The following is a 20998-nucleotide window of genomic DNA, read 5'->3' as shown; positions in this document are numbered from 1 at the left end:
CCCAATCCCACATTTGGTCCAGGATCTATATTATAACCAACCCCACCGTTGGTCCAGGATCTATATAACTCAATCCCACATTTGGTCCAGGATCTATATAACCCAATCCCACCTTTGGTCCAGGATCTATATAACCCAACCCCACCTTTGGTCCAGGATCTATATAACTCAATCCCACATTTGGTCCAGGATCTATATTATAACCCAACCCCACCATTGGTCCAGGATCTATATAACCCAACCCCACCTTTGGTCCAGGATCTATATAACCCAACCCCACATTTGGTCCAGGATCTATATTATAACCCAACCCCACTATTGGTCCAGGATCTATATAACCCAATCCCACCTTTGATCCAGGACCTATATAACTCAACCCCACCGTTGGTGCAGGATCTATATTATAACCAACCCCACCTTTGGTCCAGGATCTATATAACTCAAACCCACCTTTGGTCCAGGATCTATATAACTCAACCCCACCTTTGGTCCAGGATCTATATCATAACCCAATCCCACCTTTGGTCCAGGATCTATATAACCCAACCCCACCTTTGGTCCAGGATCTATATTATAACCCAACCCCACCTTTGGTCCAGGATCTATATAACTCAACCCCACCTTTGGTCCAGGATCTATATTTTATCCCAATCCCACCTTTGGTCCAGGATCTATATAACCCAACCCCACCTTTGGTCCAGGATTTCCATGGGGTCCAGTCTGTCCAGGATCACCAGGCTCTCCAGCAGCTCCCTGTAACACAGAGATGCCATACTGAGTGCTATATGCATAAACTATTCAGGTAAAGGAAAAAAATGACATACCCACATGGCAGTCATAGTCACTGAAATACATAGATATAGACTACCATCAATAAATAAACAATTCCCGAAATGTAGATGCATTTATTTAACTTTTATTTAGACAAGATGACTGTGGCAGTATGCTCAACATGTAGACATGGCAACATGTATACTGACTAAACAAAAGGTACAAAACAGGAGAATATCGTAGAGTAGAGTAGAGTAGTAGAATAGGACTAGTAGTAGTAGTGGTAGCAGACTAGTAGTAACAGTAGTAGAAGTAAAAGTAGTAGCCTAGTAGTAGTACTAGTAGTAGTAGCAGTAGTAGTAGACTAGTAGTAGTAGTAGACTAGTAGTAGTAGCAGACTAGTAGTAACAGTAGTAGAAGTAAAAGTAGTAGCCTAGTAGTAGTAGTAGTACTAGTAGTAGTAGCAGTAGTAGTAGACTAGTAGTAGTAGTAGACTAGTAGTAGTAGCAGACTAGTAGTAACAGTAGTAGAAGTAAAAGTAGTAGCCTAGTAGTAGTACTAGTAGTAGTAGTAGTAGTAGTAGTAGACTAGTAGTAGTAGTAGACTAGTAGTAGTAGCAGACTAGTAGTAACAGTAGTAGAAGTAAAAGTAGTAGTAGTAGTAGTAGTAGTGGTAGTTAGCTACTAGTAGTAGTAGTGGTAGACTAGTAGTAGTAGTTAGCTACTAGTAGTAGTAGAGGTAGTTAGCTACTAGTAGTAGTAGTAGTGGTAGTTAGCTACTAGTAGTAGTAGTGGTAGACTAGTAGTAGTAGTAGTAGTTAGCTACTAGTAGTAGTAGTAGTAGTTAGCTACTAGTAGTAGTAGTAGTAGTGGTAGACTAGTAGTAGTAGTTAGCTACTAGTAGTAGTAGTGGTAGACTAGTAGTAGTAGTAGTAGTAGTTAGCTACTAGTAGTAGTAGTAGTAGTAGTAGTAGTTAGCTACTAGTAGTAGTAGTGGTAGACAAGTAGTAGTAGTAGTTAGCTACTAGTAGTAGTAGTGGTAGTAGACTAGTAGTAGTAGTAGTAGTAGTAGACTAGTAGTAGTAGTAGTAGACTAGTAGTAGTAGTAGTTAGCTACTAGTAGTAGTAGTAGACTAGAAGTAGTAGTGGTAGCGGACTAGTAGTAACAGTAGTAGAAGTAAAAGTAGTAGTAGTAGTCGACTAGTAATAGTGGTAGTAGACTAGTAGTAGACTAGTAGTAGTAGTAGTAGTAGTAGTAGACTAGTAGTAGTAGTAGTAGTAGAAGTAGGATAGTAGTAGTAGTAGTAGACTAGTAGTAGTAGTAGTAGTAGTAGTAGTAGACTAGTAGTAGTAGTAGTAGACTAGTAGTAGTAGTAGTAATAGTAGTAGTAGTAGTAGTAGACTAGTAGTAGTAGTAGTAGTAGTAGTAGTAGTAGACTAGTTGTAGTAGTAGTAGAAGTAGGATAGTAGTAGTAGTAGTAGACTAGTAGTAGTAGACTAGTAGTAGTAGTAGTAGTAGTAGTAGTAGTAGTAGTAGTAGTAGTAGTAACAGTAGTTGTAGTAGTTGTCGTAGAAGTAGTATCGTAGCAATAGTAGTAGTAGTATTAGTAGTAGTAGAGCTGGAGTATCGTAGCAGAAGCAATAGTAGTAGCAGTAGTAGTTTAGTGGATTAGCAGATTAGTAGTTTAGTAGTGACAATACCATAACAATAGTAGAGTAGTAGTAGTAGACTGGTAGTAGTAGTAGTAGTAGTTTAGTAGTGACAATATAATAACAATAGTAGAGTAGTAGTAGTAGACTGGTAGTAGTAGTAGTAGTAGTTTAGTAGTGACAATATAATAACAATAGTAGAGTAGTAGTAGTTTAGTAGTATTTCTAGTAGAAGCATTAGTAATAGTAGCAACATACGATCTGTCCATCTGGCCCATCATCTCCTTGATGTCCTCTTGGACCGGGCAGCCCTGGACCTCCCTAAACAAACAGAGGGAGGACACGCGCACGCACGCACGCACGCACGCGCACACACACACACACACACACACACACACACACACACACACACACACACACACACACACACAACGTTCTATGAAAGAAGGAGTGTACTGTATCTTAGCGGAGAGTTACTGCTGAATCATGTACCCAGAATGCAAAATTCTCCTCTAATCCCCCACCATTTAGAGAGGAAGCTTCTCTGACCTTTGATCCTTTGGGCCCGACAACCCCATGCGGACCTGGCTTCCCCTGTAGACCAGCTTCACCCTTGGGAATGACAGAATACATGTTAGGCTCTGTTTGAACTCAATATTCATGGTCAAATATTTAACACAAACAGACATCGTATTTTCAGTCAGCCATTGTTCTTCTCATGGGCAGTTTGGTCTGGAATGTGTCTGAATGCAGCAGGAAACTGAAACAGACTGTATTTTATCTATTGGTATCACAGCATCTACACTCTTAGAAATTAAGGTTCCAAAAAGCTTCTTAAGACTGTTCCCACGGGAGAACCCTTTTCCGTTCCACGTTCCAGGACATTTAGAAGCCGGGAACACCCAATGAGAAACCCTGTTAGGATCTAGGTGGAACGAAACAGCGTAACATTTCCTATGTAGTATCTACTATATCGCACAACCACCCTCTTGTATCGCATAGTGGAAGCTCGGAGGTGTGGGCGGTAACAGACCTTGCTTCCTTTAGGTCCGTCTGGTCCGTTAAGTCCCTTAAGTCCAGGGTCTCCTGGTCGCCCCTAACGACAGACATATAAACAATATTTATTGTTTAACAAAAGTCATCCCTTTTTCATTTAATATTTTAACTTAATAATTTCAGAATGTTATCACTTAGCCTAGTCAGCGTACAGGTTGGCTTTTTGGTCCTGGTTCACCGTTGGGTCCCTGAAAGAATTAGGAATCAGTTAGTTTAGAATGAAGAAATACAGCGCTACAGCACTACTGAACTACTGAACTACAGAACTACTGAACTACTGAACTACTGAACTACTGAACTACTGAACTACTGAACTACAGAACTACTGAACTACTGAACTACTGAACTACAGAACTACAGAACTACAGAACTACAGAACTACTGAACTACAGAACTACAGAACTACTGAACTACTGAACTACTGAACTACAGAACTACAGAACTACTGAACTACTGAACTACTGAACTACAGAACTACAGAACTACTGAACTACTGAACTACAGAACTACTGAACTACTGAACTACTGAACTACAGAACTACAGAACTACTGAACTACTGAACTACTGAACTACAGCACTACTGAACTACAGAACTACAGAACTACTGAACTACTGAACTACTGAACTACTGAACTACAGAGCTACTGAACTACTGAACTACAGAGCTACTGAACTACTGAACTACAGAACTACTGAACTACTGAACTACAGAACTACAGAACTACTGAACTACTGAACTACAGAGCTACTGAACTACTGAACTACAGCACTACTGAACTACTGAACTACTGAACTACTGAACTACAGAACTACTGAACTACAGAGCTACTGAACTACTGAACTACAGAGCTACTGAACTACTGAACTACAGAACTACTGAACTACAGAACTACTGAACTACTGAACTACAGAACTACTGAACTACAGAACTACAGAACTACTGAACTACAGAACTACTGAACTACAGAACTACTGAACTACTGAACTACTGAACTACAGCACTACTGAACTACTGAACTACAGCACTACAGCACTACTGAACTACTGAACTACAGAACTACAGAACTACAGAACTACTGAACTACAGAGCTACTGAACTACTGAACTACTGAACTACAGAACTACTGAACTACTGAACTACAGAGCTACAGAGCTACAGAACTACTGAACTACTGAACTACAGAACTACAGAACTACTGAACTACTGAACTACAGCACTACTGAACTACTGAACTACAGCACTACAGCACTACAGCACTACTGAACTACAGCACTACAGCACTACTGAAGTACAGCACTACAGCACTACTGAACTACTGAACTACAGCACTACAGAGCTACTGAACTACTGAACTACAGCACTACAGCACTACTGAAGTACAGCACTACTGAACTACTGAACTACAGCACTACTGAACTACAGAGCTACTGAACTACTGAACTACTGAACTACAGCACTACTGAACTACTGAACTACAGCACTACTGAACTACTGAACTACAGCACTACTGAACTACTGAACTACAGCACTACTGAACTACTGAACTACAGCACTACTGAACTACTGAACTACAGCACTACTGAACTACTGAACTACAGCACTACAGCACTACTGAACTACTGAACTACAGCACTACTGAAGTACAGCACTACTAAACTGTTAATGATAAGGATAGCCAGGTCTATGTAAGTCTCTTCTAATGATAAGGATAGCCAGGTCTATGTAAGTCTCTTCTAATGATAAGGATAGCCAGGTCTATGTAAGTCTCTTCTAATGATAAGGATAGCCAGGTCTATGTAAGTCTCTTCTAATGATAAGGATAGGCAGGTCTATGTAAGTCTCTTCTAATGATAAGGATAGCCAGGTCTATGTAAGTCTCTTCTAATGATAAGGATAGGCAGGTCTATGTAAGTCTCTTCTAATGATAAGGATAGCCAGGTCTATGTAAGTCTCTTCTAATGATAAGGATAGGCAGGTCTATGTAAGTCTCTTCTAATGATAAGGATAGCCAGGTCTATGTAAGTCTCTTCTAAAGATAAGGATAGCCAGGTCTATGTAAGTCTCTTCTAATGATAAGGATAGCCAGGTCTATGTAAGTCTCTTCTAATGATAAGGATAGCCAGGTCTACGTAAGTCACTCACTGGCATTCCCTTCCTTCCTGGTGAGCCTGGAATCCCAGGACTTCCTGGATAACTCTGAAAGGAAGAAGAAAGATGAGATGATTTATCAAGTGGCAACAAGTGGCTCTTCAGGTAAGAGTGTTGTTGTTACTGTTAGGTCCAGGTAAGAGTGTTACTGTTAGGTCCAGGTAAGAGTGTTACTGTTAGGTCCAGGTAAGAGTGTGTTGTTACTGTTAGGTCCAGGTAAGAGTGTTGTTGTTACTGTTAGGTCCAGGTAAGAGTGTGTTGTTACTGTTTGGTCCAGGTAAGAGTGTGTTGTTGTTACTGTTTGGTCCAGGTAAGAGTGTGTTGTTACTGTTAGGTCCAGGTAAGAGTGTGTTGTTACTGTTAGGTCCAGGTAAGAGTGTGTTGTTACTGTTTGGTCCAGGTAAGAGTGTGTTGTTGTTACTGTTTGGTCCAGGTAAGAGTGTGTTGTTGTTACTGTTTGGTCCAGGTAAGAGTGTGTTGCTACTGTTAGGTCCAGGTAAGAGTGTTACTGTTAGGTCCAGGTAAGAGTGTTACTGTTAGGTCCAGGTAAGAGTGTGTTGTTACTGTTAGGTCCAGGTAAGAGTGTGTTGTTGTTACTGTTAGGTCCAGGTAAGAGTGTGTTGTTACTGTTAGGTCCAGGTAAGAGTGTTACTGTTAGGTCCAGGTAAGAGTGTTACTGTTAGGTCCAGGTAAGAGTGTGTTGTTACTGTTAGGTCCAGGTAAGAGTGTGTTGTTGTTACTGTTAGGTCCAGGTGAGAGTGTGTTGTTGTTACTGTACCGGTGGTCCAGCTTCTCCAGGAGGTCCAGTGGGACCTGGTTTTCCGTTATGACCAGGGTCTCCCTAGGAATAACAGCATTCACACATTAATCCCAGTGGTCTATAAAACACTGTAGATAATCTATGTTTAGTAAACCCAGTGGTCTATAGAACACTGTAGATAATCTATGTTTAGTAAACCCAGTGGTCTATAGAACACTGTAGATAATCTATGTTTAGTAAACCCAGTGGTCTATAAAACACTGTAGATAATCTATGTTTAGTAAACCCAGTGGTCTATAAAACACTGTAGATAATCTGTTTAGTAAACCCAGTGGTCTATAGAACACTGTAGGTAATCTATGTTTAGTAAACCCAGTGGTCTATAAAACACTGTAGATAATCTATGTTTAGTAAACCCAGTGGTCTATAAAACACTGTAGATAATCTATGTTTAGTAAACCCAGTGGTCTATAAAACACTGTAGATAATCTATGTTTAGTAAACCCAGTGGTCTATAAAACACTGTAGATAATCTATGTTTAGTAAACCCAGTGGTCTATAAAACACTGTAGATAATCTATGTTTAGTAAACCCAGTGGTCTATAAAACACTGTAGGTAATCTATGTTTAGTAAACCCAGTGGTCTATAAAACACTGTAGATAATCTATGTTTAGTAAACCCAGTGGTCTATAAAACACTGTAGATAATCTATGTTTAGTAAACCCAGTGGTCTATAAAACACTGTAGATAATCTATGTTTAGTAAACCCAGTGGTCTATAAAACACTGTAGATAATCTATGTTTAGTAAACCCAGTGGTCTATAAAACACTGTAGATAATCTATGTTTAGTAAACCCAGTGGTCTATAAAACACTGTAGATAATCTATGTTTAGTAAACCCAGTGGTCTATAGAACACTGTAGATAATCTATGTTTAGTAAACCCAGTGGTCTATAAAACACTGTAGATAATCTATGTTTAGTAAACCCAGTGGTCTATAGAACACTGTAGATAATCTATGTTTAGTAAACCCAGTGGTCTATAAAACACTGTAGATAATCTATGTTTAGTAAACCCAGTGGTCTATAAAACACTGTAGATAATCTATGTTTAGTAAACCCAGTGGTCTATAAAACACTGTAGATAATCTATGTTTAGTAAACCCAGTGGTCTATAAAACACTGTAGGTAATCTATGTTTAGTAAACCCAGTGGTCTATAGAACACTGTAGATAATCTGTTTAGTAAACCCAGTGGTCTATAGAACACTGTAGATAATCTATGTTTAGTAAACCCAGTGGTCTATAAAACACTGTAGATAATCTATGTTTAGTAAACCCAGTGGTCTATAGAACACTGTAGATAATCTATGTTTAGTAAACCCAGTGGTCTATAAAACACTGTAGATAATCTATGTTTAGTAAACCCAGTGGTCTATAAAACACTGTAGATAATCTATGTTTAGTAAACCCAGTGGTCTATAGAACACTGTAGATAATCTGTTTAGTAAACCCAGTGGTCTATAAAACACTGTAGATAATCTATGTTTAGTAAACCCAGTGGTCTATAGAACACTGTAGATAATCTATGTTTAGTAAACCCAGTGGTCTATAAAACACTGTAGATAATCTATGTTTAGTAAACCCAGTGGTCTATAAAACACTGTAGATAATCTGTTTAGTAAACCCAGTGGTCTATAGAACACTGTAGATAATCTATGTTTAGTAAACCCAGTGGTCTATAGAACACTGTAGATAATCTATGTTTAGTAAACCCAGTGGTCTATAGAACACTGTAGATAATCTGTTTAGTAAACCCAGTGGTCTATAGAACACTGTAGATAATCTATGTTTAGTAAACCCAGTGGTCTATAGAACACTGTAGATAATCTATGTTTAGTAAACCCAGTGGTCTATAGAACACTGTAGATAATCTGTTTAGTAAACCCAGTGGTCTATAGAACACTGTAGATAATCTGTTTAGTAAACCCAGTGGTCTATAGAACACTGTAGATAATCTATGTTTAGTAAACCCAGTGGTCTATAAAACACTGTAGATAATCTATGTTTAGTAAACCCAGTGGTCTATAGAACACTGTAGATAATCTGTTTAGTAAACCCAGTGGTCTATAAAACACTGTAGATAGTCTGAGTGTGTAGTTTCTGTAGTGCAGGAGGTGTTGTAGTAGCCTTGACAGACGGAAGGTTCTCTCAGGTACCTTCTCTCCGCTGTCACCAGGCTGTCCTATATCCCCAGCACTTCCTGGATAACCATCTGGGCCCTTTCGAAAAACATCAGAGACATTTCCTTTTTATCACAACATTCTACTGCATTCATTGTTGTGTGTGTGTGTGTGTGTGTGTGTGTGTGTGTGTGTGTGTGTGTGTGTGTGCTCTGTGTGTGTGTGTGTGTGTGTGTGTGTGTGTGTGTGTGTGTGTGTGTGTGTGTGTGTGTGTGTGTGTGTGTGTGTGTGTGTGTGTGTGTGTGTGTGTGTGTGTGTGTGTGTGTGTGTTGTGTGTGTACTGTGTGTGTGTGTGTGTGTGTGTGTGTGTGTGTACTGTATACGTAACATACTGTAGGACAACGTTTTACTTACCCTTTCTCCCGGATCTCCTTTACAACCATAAGTTCCGATTCGACCAATTTTACCCTGAGAATTAACACAGAAAATATTCCTGTTAGTATCAGTATGATTCCAACCCTCCCGCATAGACCCAATGGACCTGTACCAGTGTGACAGGATTGGAGGTCATCTTCATTGAGTTGAAAGCTTGTGTTTCAGTCTCAGGGCTCCCCGTGGCTCCCGTTACAGTTCAAGAGGAAGTGTAGTGATGGTCTCTTACCTTCTGCCCATCCGTTCCATTCCTGCCATGTCCTCCTGACACTCCCTGGTGATGGAGAGGTCATTCAGAGAGTGTGTTTTTAAAGATGACAGTTAGCCTATCCAGTGAGACGTAACTAAACAGTGTAGGAGAGTACACACACACAGAACGTACTGGAAACGTCAGAATCAAATCACGTAGTTTACCTTGGTTCCATCCGATCCAAATTCACCCTGGGGAAAGATGAAATCCATTCATCAAAACATGTCTCGTTTTAAAATGTTGATTTAAAAAAAAAATATCAAATCATGTCTCGTTTTAAAATGTTGATAAAAAAAAAAATATCTAATCAAATGTATTTATAAAGCCCTTCTTACATCAGCTGATATCTCAAAGTGTTGTACGGAAACCCAGCCTAAAACCCCCCCAAAACAGCAAGCAATGCAGGATGTAGAAGCATAAAAACATGTCTCTCGTTGAGATTTATACATGATAATTACTAGAATAATGTTTAGTTCTTCCTACCTTTTCACCTTTCAGACCAATCGCACCCTAAACAGAAACAAATAGAAGAAAGGTTGTACAAGTCAGTCAGGATACGCTGTAAGGTGAATATCTGTATTGGTTAGAGAGAGGAAAGCGCACACCAACCTTGTGACCTGCGGGACCGATCACACCTTCAATACCAGAGTCTCCCTGTGTCACAAATAATAAAAAACATAATAAAATAATAAAAATACATTCTGTGGAAGAAAATATGTTATTTCAACAAAGAAAAAAAAAAATGGAAATATATATAAATAAATGTCTAGGTTCTCTTGGCAGTGTTTCTGTGGTCAGAACACCTGCCACGTCCTGACCAGTATAAAGGGGGTATTTGTTATTGTAGGTTGGTCAGGACGTGGCAGGGGGGTATTTGTTAGTGTAGTTTGGTCAGGACGTGGCAGGGGGGTATTTGTTAGTGTAGGTTGGTCAGGACGTGGCAGGGGGGTATTTGTTAGTGTAGTTTGGTCAGGGCGTGGCAGGGGGGTATTTGTTAGTGTAGGTTGGTCAGGACGTGGCAGGGGGGGTATTTGTTATTGTAGTTTGGTCAGGACGTGGCAGGGGGGTGTTTGTTAGTGTAGTTTGGTCAGGACGTGGCAGGGGGGTGTTTGTTAGTGTAGTTTGGTCAGGACGTGGCAGGGGGGTATTTGTTATTGTAGTTTGGTCAGGGCGTGGCAGGGGGGGTATTTGTTAGTGTAGTTTGGTCAGGACGTGGCAGGGGGGTATTTGTTAGTGTAGTTTGGTCAGGACGTGGCAGAGGGGGGTATTTGTTATTGTAGTTTGGTCAGGGCGTGGCAGGGGGGTATTTGTTATTGTAGTTTGGTCAGGACGTGGCAGGGGGGTATTTGTTATTGTAGTTTGGTCAGGACGTGGCAGGGGGGGGTATTTGTTAGTGTAGTTTGGTCAGGACGTGGCAGGGGGGTATTTGTTATTGTAGTTTGGTCAGGACGTGGCAGGGGGGTATTTGTTATTGTAGTTTGGTCAGGACGTGGCAGGGGGGTATTTGTTATTGTAGTTTGGTCAGGACGTGGCAGGGGGGTATTTGTTATTGTAGTTTGGTCAGGACGTGGCAGGGGGGTATTTGTTATTGTAGTTTGGTCAGGACGTGGCAGGGGGGTATTTGTTATTGTAGGTTGGTCAGGACGTGGCAGGGGGGTGTTTGTTATTGTAGTTTGGTCAGGGCGTGGCAGGGGGGTATTTGTTATTGTAGTTTGGTCAGGACGTGGCAGGGGGGTATTTGTTATTGTAGTTTGGTCAGGGCGTGGCAGGGGGGTATTTGTTATTGTAGTTTGGTCAGGGCGTGGCAGGGGGGTATTTGTTATTGTAGTTTGGTCAGGACGTGGCAGAGGGGTATTTGTTATTGTAGTTTGGTCAGGACGTGGCAGGGGGGTATTTGTTAGTGTAGTTTGGTCAGGACGTGGCAGGGGGGTATTTGTTATTGTAGTTTGGTCAGGACGTGGCAGGGGGGTATTTGTTAGTGTAGTTTGGTCAGGACGTGGCAGGGGGGTATTTGTTATTGTAGTTTGGTCAGGACGTGGCAGGGGGGTATTTGTTATTGTAGTTTGGTCAGGACGTGGCAGGGGGGTATTTGTTAGTGTAGTTTGGTCAGGACGTGGCAGGGGGGTATTTGTTATTGTAGTTTGGTCAGGACGTGGCAGGGGGTATTTGTTATTGTAGTTTGGTCAGGACGTGGCAGGGGGGTATTTGTTAGTGTAGTTTGGTCAGGACGTGGCAGGGGGGTATTTGTTATTGTAGTTTGGTCAGGACGTGGCAGGGGGTTATTTGTTATTGTAGTTTGGTCAGGACGTGGCAGGGGGGTATTTGTTTTATGTGGTTCGGGGTTTGTTGGGCTATGTTCTGTTTTAAGAGGGGTGTTTGTTTAGAGTGTTTGTTTTTTTTTTGGGCTATGTTCTTGTTAGTTTATTTCTATGTTAGTTCTAGTCGTTCTATGTCTATGTTTAGTTTATGGGGTTGACCTTCAGTTGGAAGCAGCTGCTCCTCGTTGCTTCTAATTGAAGGTCTTATTTAAGAGAGGGGTGTTTGTTCTATGGTATTTGTGGGTAGTTGTCTCCTATTTAGTGTCTGAGCACCTGACAGGACTGTTTAGTGTCTGAGCACCTGATAGGACTGTTTAGTGTCTGTGCACCTGACAGGACTGTTTAGTGTCTGAGCACCTGACAGGACTGTTTAGTGTCTGAGCACCTGACAGGACTGTTTAGTGTCTGAGCACCTGACAGGACTGTTTAGTGTCTGAGCACCTGACAGGACTGTTTAGTGTCTGAGCACCTGACAGGACTGTTTAGTGTCTGAGCACCTGACAGGACTGTTTAGTGTCTGAGCACCTGACAGGACTGTTTAGTGTCTGAGCACCTGACAGGACTGTTTAGTGTCGTTCGTTGTTTTTGTTTACGTGATTTGTTTGTTTTTCCTTCTTTTAAATTACTAAAGAAGATGAGTTTACACGTTCCCGCTGCGTTTTGGTTTGATCCTTACGACAACCCGTCACACCACGCGGTCTACCTGTTTGCCCTTGGTCCCTTTAGCACCACGAAGTCCAACTCCTCCTTTCATTCCCTAAAAATAAACAGATACATTAAAATAAACATAAACAACAACAACAAACTGTTCATAAAACAAACATGAATAAAACACATTTTCATTCTTGCAAATATCTCAAGATGTTTTTTTTTTTTTTTTTTTTAAACTTATTATTAATTAACAAAAAAAAAGAGTTCACCTTTAGTCCTCTGTTTCCCTCCAGACCTGGTGGGCCTGGAAACTCCAGGCACTGGAGTTTGGAACACTGGAGTGATGATGGATTTTAAAAAAAAAAACACTTGGTGAACGAAATCAGCATTTCACACCAGGAAAATTAAGATTTATCAGTTTGTATAGAAATATTCAGAAGCGTCAGGTTACAGATTCTGATTCCATCCAATGAGAATAACTCTTAGTTACCTTCAGATAAGCTTGATATTTCTGTAGAGAAGAACAAACAAAAAAGACTTCAATTACTTTTTTTTGGGGGGGGGGGGGAGAAACACTGGTATCAAAAATAGAATATTAAATTAAATATCTAGGGCTGTCAGTGTTGTGCAGTTAACTCGTTAATTTTGTCATTTCAGCAAACATTAATCACATTGTCTGAAAGAGTTGAAAATACCTCTATACAACTCAAATCTACAATGCTACGTAACAAGTTGACTTATGTTAAATAAAGTGGGATTTCTAAATTTTCCTACTTGTAGACAAAAATCAAGATGTCTGTTATGTTTTTTGAATGAAAAAAATTCTTAAAATTGCAGCTCATTTTGAGCAAACTCTGGGAATTTGCGATTAATCGTTTGACAGCCCTAGATATATGGTAATAGAAAATGCTTCAGACATGAATAATCAAAGCTGGATAAAACACTACATATAATCACCATAGCGTTGATGATTTGGTTGATGGATGATGTGACTATTTTCCCAGTGGGGGCATCACACGGTGGACTGTGACAGGTTTTAAGGTCTGGGTTGAGCAAGGCACAGCGAAGCAGAGGCAGAAAACATTTTTTCAACATTTTATTTTGTTCAGGCATATTTTTCCATTATTTAGTTTCTAACACATTCCAGTTCCTCATTTTTTGTTCAATGTTTCTGTTTCTATAAATATAATTAATTCTCTTACTTTTGAACTCTAACAACTATGCTAGTTTAAATCAAACCAAACCGAGAAAATTTAAAGGGAAACAGGAAGTGATGCACACCAGGAGGTAGGCGATCTCCATAGCTCAAACAATTCCATTATCAAACAAAGCAGTCACATGCTAAAACAAAACCCCTGTAAATCCACCATGCCTCTGGACTAAATACACAGAGTTAGAATCACATGATCTGGCAATTAACCAACGAAATGACTTGTTAGATTAAACACCTGTGACATTGACAGCCATGTAGTTGGAACGATAGACCCCCGCTGGTGAGTTAGCGATCAGCCTCATCCCTGCTTCCTCCACCACATTGGAAGCAGCTACTGAGAACAAGCTGATGTGCTGGTCAAATCAAATAAACTATTTCAGGAGATGAATAACACACACATCATTGATTTTAAAGGCTAAAAAAAAAAGTGTGGTTTTCAAACAATAAAACCCATCTACTGTCTGTCCCTCTGACCTGGTCTCTAGCCCGTTCTGCAGACACCTTGATCCCCCCACAGGGGGCGCCAGTCACATGTCCGTCAGTGACCACCACAGCGAAACGGATAGAGTTGTGTCCCCGGAGGTCGCGGCGCTGAATCTCCTCGGTCATCTTGTCCAGGGCGCAGTCAGTGTAGGTACCTCAAATCAAATCAAATGTTTATTTTTTCATATGCCCAGGATACACAGTAACTGGACAGATCAATGGCATGCAGACTGACAGGTTCTCATTACAGATCAATGACATGCAGACTGACAGGTTCTCATTACAGATCAATGACATGCAGACTGACAGGTTCTCATTACAGATCAATGACATGCAGACTGACAGGTTCTCATTACAGATCAATGACATGCAGACTGACAGGTTCTCAGTACAGATCAATGACATGCAGACTGACAGGTTCTCATTACAGTACAGATCAATGGCATGCAGACTGACAGGTTCTCATTACAGATCAATGACATGCAGACTGACAGGTTCTCAGTACAGATCAATGACATGCAGACTGACAGGTTCTCATTACAGATCAATGACATGCAGACTGACAGGTTCTCATTACAGATCAATGACATGCAGACTGACAGGTTCTCATTACAGATCAATGACATGCAGACTGACAGGTTCTCATTACAGATCAATGACATGCAGACTGACAGGTTCTCATTACAGATCAATGACATGCAGACTGACAGGTTCTCATTACAGATCAATGACATGCATACTGACAGGTTCTCTTTACAGATCAATGACATGCAGACTGACAGGTTCTCAGTACAGATCAATGACATGCAGACTGACAGGTTCTCATTACAGATCAATGACATGCAGACTGACAGGTTCTCATTACAGATCAATGACATGCAGACTGACAGGTTCTCATTACAGATCAATGACATGCAGACTGACAGGATCTCAGTACAGATCAATGACATGCAGACTGACAGGATCTCAGTACAGATCAATGACATGCAGACTGACAGGTTCTCATTACAGATCAATGACATGCAGACTGACAGGTTCTCATTACAGATCAATGACATGCAGACTGACAGGATCTCAGTACAGATCAATGACATGCAGACTGACAGGATCTCAGTACAGATCAATGACATGCAGACTGACAGGTTCTCATTACAGATCAATGACATGCAGACTGACAGGATCTCAGTACAGATCAATGACATGCAGACTGACAGGATCTCAGTACAGATCAATGACATGCAGACTGACAGGATCTCAGTACAGATCAATGACATGCAGACTGACAGGATCTCAGTACAGATCAATGACATGCAGACTGACAGGATCTCAGTACAGATCAATGACATGCCGGAGTCACATGTTCAATGGAATAAAACAGTAGAATGCTAAATCCATAAAGAAGAATTATGCAAATGAGTCTTGGCGGTCTTACCTTTACCCAGGTAAGAGTTTAACCAGTCTATAGAATCCATCTTCATGAGAAAGTTTTCTCTGCTGCTGATCTCACTGATGACTTCCTGTGTCTGAGAGAAGTGGAGTCCCCCCAGAAACCAGCTGAACTTCACCTGTCTGTTGTACACCTCCTCCCTGAGGCTCAGGGCAAACTGCCTCGTCCAATCTGCCACCTTCTTCACCAGGCTCCCTGGAGGAGGCTGCTGCAAGGCGATGCTCTCCGAGGAGTCCATCACGAAGTAGAGGTCAATGGGACACTCGTTCACTTCTACAGGAAGACAGAGGGCATCACATTATCTGTTTCCCAAATGGCACCCTATTCACTACATAGTGCACTGCTTTTCAAGTATAGGTCAATGGGACACTCGTTCACTTCTACAGGAAGACAGAGGACATTTACTCACTCTATATAGCCATGTTCTTACCTGGTACTTCCTGTATATAGCCATGTTTTTACCTGGTACTCCCTGGATATAACTATGTTATTACCTGGTACTTCCTGTATATAACCATGTTATTACCTGGTACTCCCTGTATATAGCCATGTTTTTACCTGGTACTCCCTGGATATAACCATGTTATTACCTGGTACTTCCTGTATATTACCATGTTATTACCTGGTACTTCCTGTATATAACCATGTTATTAACTGGTACTCCCTGTATATAACCATGTTATTACCTGGTACTCCCTGTATATAGCCATGTTATTACCTGGTACTCCCTGTATATAGCCACGTTATTACCTGGTACTCCCTGTATATAGCCATGTTTTTACCTGGTACTCCCTGGATATAACTATGTTATTACCTGGTACTCCCTGTATATAGCCATGTTTTTACCTGGTACTCCCTGGATATAACCATGTTATTACCTGGTACTTCCTGTATATTACCATGTTATTACCTGGTACTTCCTGTATATAACCATGTTATTAACTGGTACTCCCTGTATATAGCCATGTTATTACCTGGTACTTCCTCTATATAGCCATGTTATTACCTGGTACTCCCTGTATATAGCCATGTGATTACCTGGTACTTCCTGTATATAGCCATGTTTTTACCTGGTACTCCCCGGATATAACCATGTTATTACCTTGTACTTCCTGTATATTACCATGTTATTACCTGGTACTTCCTGTATATAACCATGTTATTACCTGGTACTCCCTGTATATAGCCATGTTTTTACCTGGTACTCCCTGGATATAACCATGTTATTACCTGGTACTTCCTGTATATTACCATGTTATTACCTGGTACTCCCTGTATATAGCCATGTTTTTACCTGGTACTCCCTGGATATAACCATGTTATTACCTGGTACTTCCTGTATATTACCATGTTATTACCTGGTACTTCCTGTATATAACCATGTTATTAACTGGTACTCCCTGTATACAGCCATGTTATTACCTGGTACTTCCTGTATATAACCATGTTATTACCTGGTACTCCCTGTATATAGCCATGTTATTACCTGGTACTTCCTGTATATAGCCATGTTATTACCTGGTACTTCCTGTATATAGCCATGTTATTACCTGGTACTTCCTGTATATAGCCATGTTATTGCCCGGTACTCCATGTATATAGCCATGTTATTACCTGGTACTTCCTGTATATTACCATGTTATTACCTGGTACTTCCTGTATATAACCATGTTATTACCTGGTACTCCCTGTATATAGCCATGTTATTACCTGGTACTTCCTGTATATAACCATGTTATTACCTGGTACCTCCTGTATATAGCCATGTTATTAACTGATACTCCCTGTATATAACCATGTTATTACCTGGTACTCCCTGTATATAGCCATGTGATTACCTGGTACTCCCTGTATATAGCCATGTTATTACCTGGTACTCCCTGTATATAACCATGTTATTACCTGGTACTCCCTGTATATAGCCATGTGATTACCTGGTACTCCCTGTATATAGCCATGTTATTACCTGGTACTCCCTGTATATAGCCATGTTATTACCTGGTACTCCCTGTATATAGCCATGTGATTACCTGGTACTTCCTGTATATAGCCATGTGATTACCTGGTACTTCCTGTATATAGCCATGTTATTACCTGGTACTCCCTGTATATAACCTTGTTATTACCTAGTTCTCCCTGTATATGAAAAAGGGCTGTGGAGGATGGTCATAGACAGGGCTCTAAAAGACTTATTATCACAGGTGGGTGGAGGATGGTCATAGACAGGGCTCTAAAAGACTTACTATCACAGGGGGGTGGAGGATGGTCATAGACAGGGCTCTAAAAGACTTACCATCACAGGGGGTGGAGGATGGTCATAGACAGGGCTCTAAAAGACTTACTATCACAGGGGGGTGGAGGATGGTCATAGACAGAGCTCTAAAAGACTTACTATCACAGGGAGGTGGAGGATGGTCAAAGACAGGGCTCTAAAAGACTTACTATCACAGGGGGGTGTAGGATGATCATAGACAGGGCTCTAAAAGACTTACTATCACAGGTGGGTGGAGGATGGTCATAGACAGGGCTCTAAAAGACTTACCATCACAGGGGGTTGGAGGATGGTCATAGACAGGGCTCTAAAAGACTTACCACCACAGGGAGGTGGAGGATGGTCATAGACAGGGCTCTAAAAGACTTACCACCACAGGGGGGTGGAGGATGGTCATAGACAGGGCTCTAAAAGACTTACTATCACAGGTGGGTGGAGGATGGTCATAGACAGGGCTCTAAAAGACTTACCATCACAGGGGGTTGGAGGATGGTCATAGACAGGGCTCTAAAAGACTTACCACCACAGGGAGGTGGAGGATGGTCATAGACAGGGCTCTAAAAGACTTACTAACACAGGGAGGTGGAGGATGGTCATAGACAGGGCTCTAAAAGACTTACCACCACAGGGGGGTGGAGGATGGTCATAGACAGGGCTCTAAAAGACTTACTAACACAGGGAGGTGGAGGATGGTCATAGACAGGGCTCTAAAAGACTTACCACCACAGGGGGGTGGAGGATGGTCATAGACAGGGCTCTAAAAGACTTACTATCACAGGTGGGTGGAGGATGGTCATAGACAGGGCTCTAAAAGACTTACCATCACAGGGGGTTGGAGGATGGTCATAGACAGGGCTCTAAAAGACTTACCACCACAGGGAGGTGGAGGATGGTCATAGACAGGGCTCTAAAAGACTTACCACAACAGGGAGGTGGAGGATGGTCATAGACAGGGCTCTAAAAGACTTACTATCACAGGGGATTGAGGATGGTCATATACAGGGCTCTAAAAGACTTACCACCACAGGGGGGTGGAGGATGGTCATAGACAGGGCTCTAAAAGACTTACTATCACAGGGAGGTGGAGGATGGTCATAGACAGGACTCTAAAAGACTTACCACCACAGGGGGGTGGAGGATGGTCATAGACAGGGCTCTAAAAGACTTACCACCACAGGGGGTGGAGGATGGTCATAGACAGGGCTCTAAAAGACTTACCATCACAGGGGGGTGGAGGATGGTCATAGACAGGGCTCTAAAAGACTTACCACCACAGGGGGTGGAGGATGGTCATAGACAGGGCTCTAAAATACTTACCATCACAGGGGGGTGGAGGATATTCATAGACAGGGCTCTAAAATACTTACCATCACAGGGGGGTGGAGGATGGTCATAGACAGGGCTCTAAAAGACTTACTATCACATGGGGATGGAGGATGGTCATAGACAGGGCTCTAAAAGACTTACCATCACAGGGGGGTGGAGGATGGTCATAGACAGGGCTCTAAAATACTTACCATCACAGGGGGGTGGAGGATGGTCATAGACAGGGCTCTAAAAGACTTACCATCACAGGGGGGTGGAGGACGGTCATAGACAGGGCTCTAAAAGACTTACCATAACAGGGGAATGGAGGATGGTCATAGACAGACCTCTAAAAGACTTACCATCACGGGGGGGGGGGGGGGGGGGTGAAGGAGTCATAGACAGGGCTCTAAGACACTTACTATCACAGGGGGGTGGAGGATGGTCATAGACAGGGCTCTAAAATACTTACTATCACAGGGGGGGTCGAGGATGGTAATAGACAGGGCTCTAAAAGACTTACCACCACAGGGAGGTGGAGGATGGTCATAGACAGGGCTCTAAAAGACTTACCACCACAGGGAGGTGGAGGATGGTCATAGATAGGGCTCTAAAAGACTTACTATCACGGGGGGGGTGAAGGATGGTCATAGACAGGGCTCTAAAAGACTTACTATCGCAGGGGGGTGGAGGATGGTCATAGACAGGGCTCTAAAAGACTTACTATCGCAGGGGAGTGGAGGATGGTCATAGACAGGGCTCTAAAAGACTTACTATCGCAGGGGGGTGGAGGATGGTCATAGACAGGGCTCTAAAAGACTTACTATCGCAGGGGGGTGGAGGATGGTCATAGACAGGGCTCTAAAAGACTTACTATCGCAGGGGGGTGGAGGATGGTCATAGACAGGGCTCTAAAAGACTTACTATCGCAGGGGGATGGAGGATGTTCATCTTCGTGGGTCCAAGTGCGTGTGACTATGGTGGTTTCTGTGTGAGTGTGAGTGTGGGGTCCTGGTCCTACGTGAAATCCGGGATCAGTATGTGGGTCTACTCCAGGTTGTTGTGAAAGGGTTGCTGCAAGCCAGCACAGTAACACAGCCACTGATTTCATAGCCATGTTCCTCCAGGCCTGGAGAAGGAGATAATAGAGCGAGAAGTTAGTTTTGACACACACGTTGTTCATCTGTAATGACACAGATGTTTCCAAGAGTGTGTTTCCAAGGCTGTTAACACTTTTGTGGTTACTACGTGATTCCATATGTGTTATTTCACAGTTTTGATGTCTTTACTATTACTCTACAATGTAGAAAATAGTAAATAAAGAAAAACCCTTGAATGAGTAGGTGTGTCCTAACTTTTGACTGGTACCGCAAGTATTCAGACCCTTTGCTATGAGAATTGCCAACTGTAGCTAGCCAGCTAACTAGCTATCAGTCAGCAAACCACGGCTAGCGGTCATCAGCTAACCTTTAGCTCGGAAAGCTCTCGCCAGTTCGTACAACGTGACTCAAACCAGAGCATAACAGACCTATTTTTTTTCTCTCCATATCCCCGGATTCCTACAGAAAACTCTGAACATTTTCATCTGGATCTTCGCAACTAGCTAACCGCAATCCCGGATGACTACTCCTGGCTAGCGTTTCCATCTCGGAGCAAGCACCAATTAGCCTGAAGATAGCTCGGCTAGGGCTCCTGTGCTACCACCGAAGCCCACTCCTGGGCTACAATATCTGGACCCCTTCTACTGCCGGTACGGAGCACGGAACCCCGCCGATCCTCTACGACAGGAATACCGACACAATCTGCCCGAGGATTCCAGCAGGCCCCTCAGGCTTGACGCCCGCTGAAGGCCCATTCTGCTAACTGTGGCCTGCTAGCTACCTAGAGCTACTTGGAACCCTACTAATCCACGACTGGTCTTTCGACGTCACCGCACGAAGAGGCAAAAACAGACTTACCTCCATCGCGACGTCCCTCAAAGGCCCTTCTGCTAACTTGCTAGCCCCGGTCTGCTAACTGCTAGCTTGCTAGCCCCGGTCTGCTAACGGCTAGCTTGCTA

The 20998-nt window shown here is 42.2% G+C and overlaps 1 protein-coding gene across 1 annotated transcript in view; it reads right to left on the bottom strand.

Annotated features, from left to right (window-relative positions):
* Positions 1-20998, bottom strand: part of LOC106582581 (collagen alpha-2(VI) chain) — a 45668-nt gene that overhangs the window by 16708 nt on the left and 7962 nt on the right. The window contains exons 2-22 of the mRNA XM_082967271.1: positions 19864-20068; positions 15348-15635; positions 13907-14070; positions 13668-13785; positions 13177-13262; positions 12710-12730; positions 12489-12554; positions 12272-12325; positions 9860-9904; positions 9734-9760; positions 9415-9441; positions 9230-9274; positions 8983-9036; positions 8605-8667; positions 6405-6467; positions 5621-5674; positions 3629-3664; positions 3454-3516; positions 2970-3032; positions 2679-2741; positions 691-753 (exon numbers count right to left, since the gene is read on the bottom strand). Of these exons, the coding sequence (XP_082823397.1) occupies positions 691-753; positions 2679-2741; positions 2970-3032; positions 3454-3516; positions 3629-3664; positions 5621-5674; positions 6405-6467; positions 8605-8667; positions 8983-9036; positions 9230-9274; positions 9415-9441; positions 9734-9760; positions 9860-9904; positions 12272-12325; positions 12489-12554; positions 12710-12730; positions 13177-13262; positions 13668-13785; positions 13907-14070; positions 15348-15635; positions 19864-20056 (1656 nt within the window). The 5' untranslated portion in view covers positions 20057-20068. The remainder of the gene's footprint in view (positions 1-690; positions 754-2678; positions 2742-2969; positions 3033-3453; positions 3517-3628; positions 3665-5620; positions 5675-6404; positions 6468-8604; positions 8668-8982; positions 9037-9229; positions 9275-9414; positions 9442-9733; positions 9761-9859; positions 9905-12271; positions 12326-12488; positions 12555-12709; positions 12731-13176; positions 13263-13667; positions 13786-13906; positions 14071-15347; positions 15636-19863; positions 20069-20998) is intronic.

The sequence above is a fragment of the Salmo salar genome, chromosome 21 (genome assembly GCF_965601325.2).
Source record: "Salmo salar chromosome 21, fSalSal1, whole genome shotgun sequence".
NCBI lineage: Eukaryota > Metazoa > Chordata > Actinopteri > Salmoniformes > Salmonidae > Salmo > Salmo salar.
Note: the sequence above shows the minus strand (reverse complement) of the source record. Positions and strands in the feature narration are given on the sequence as shown.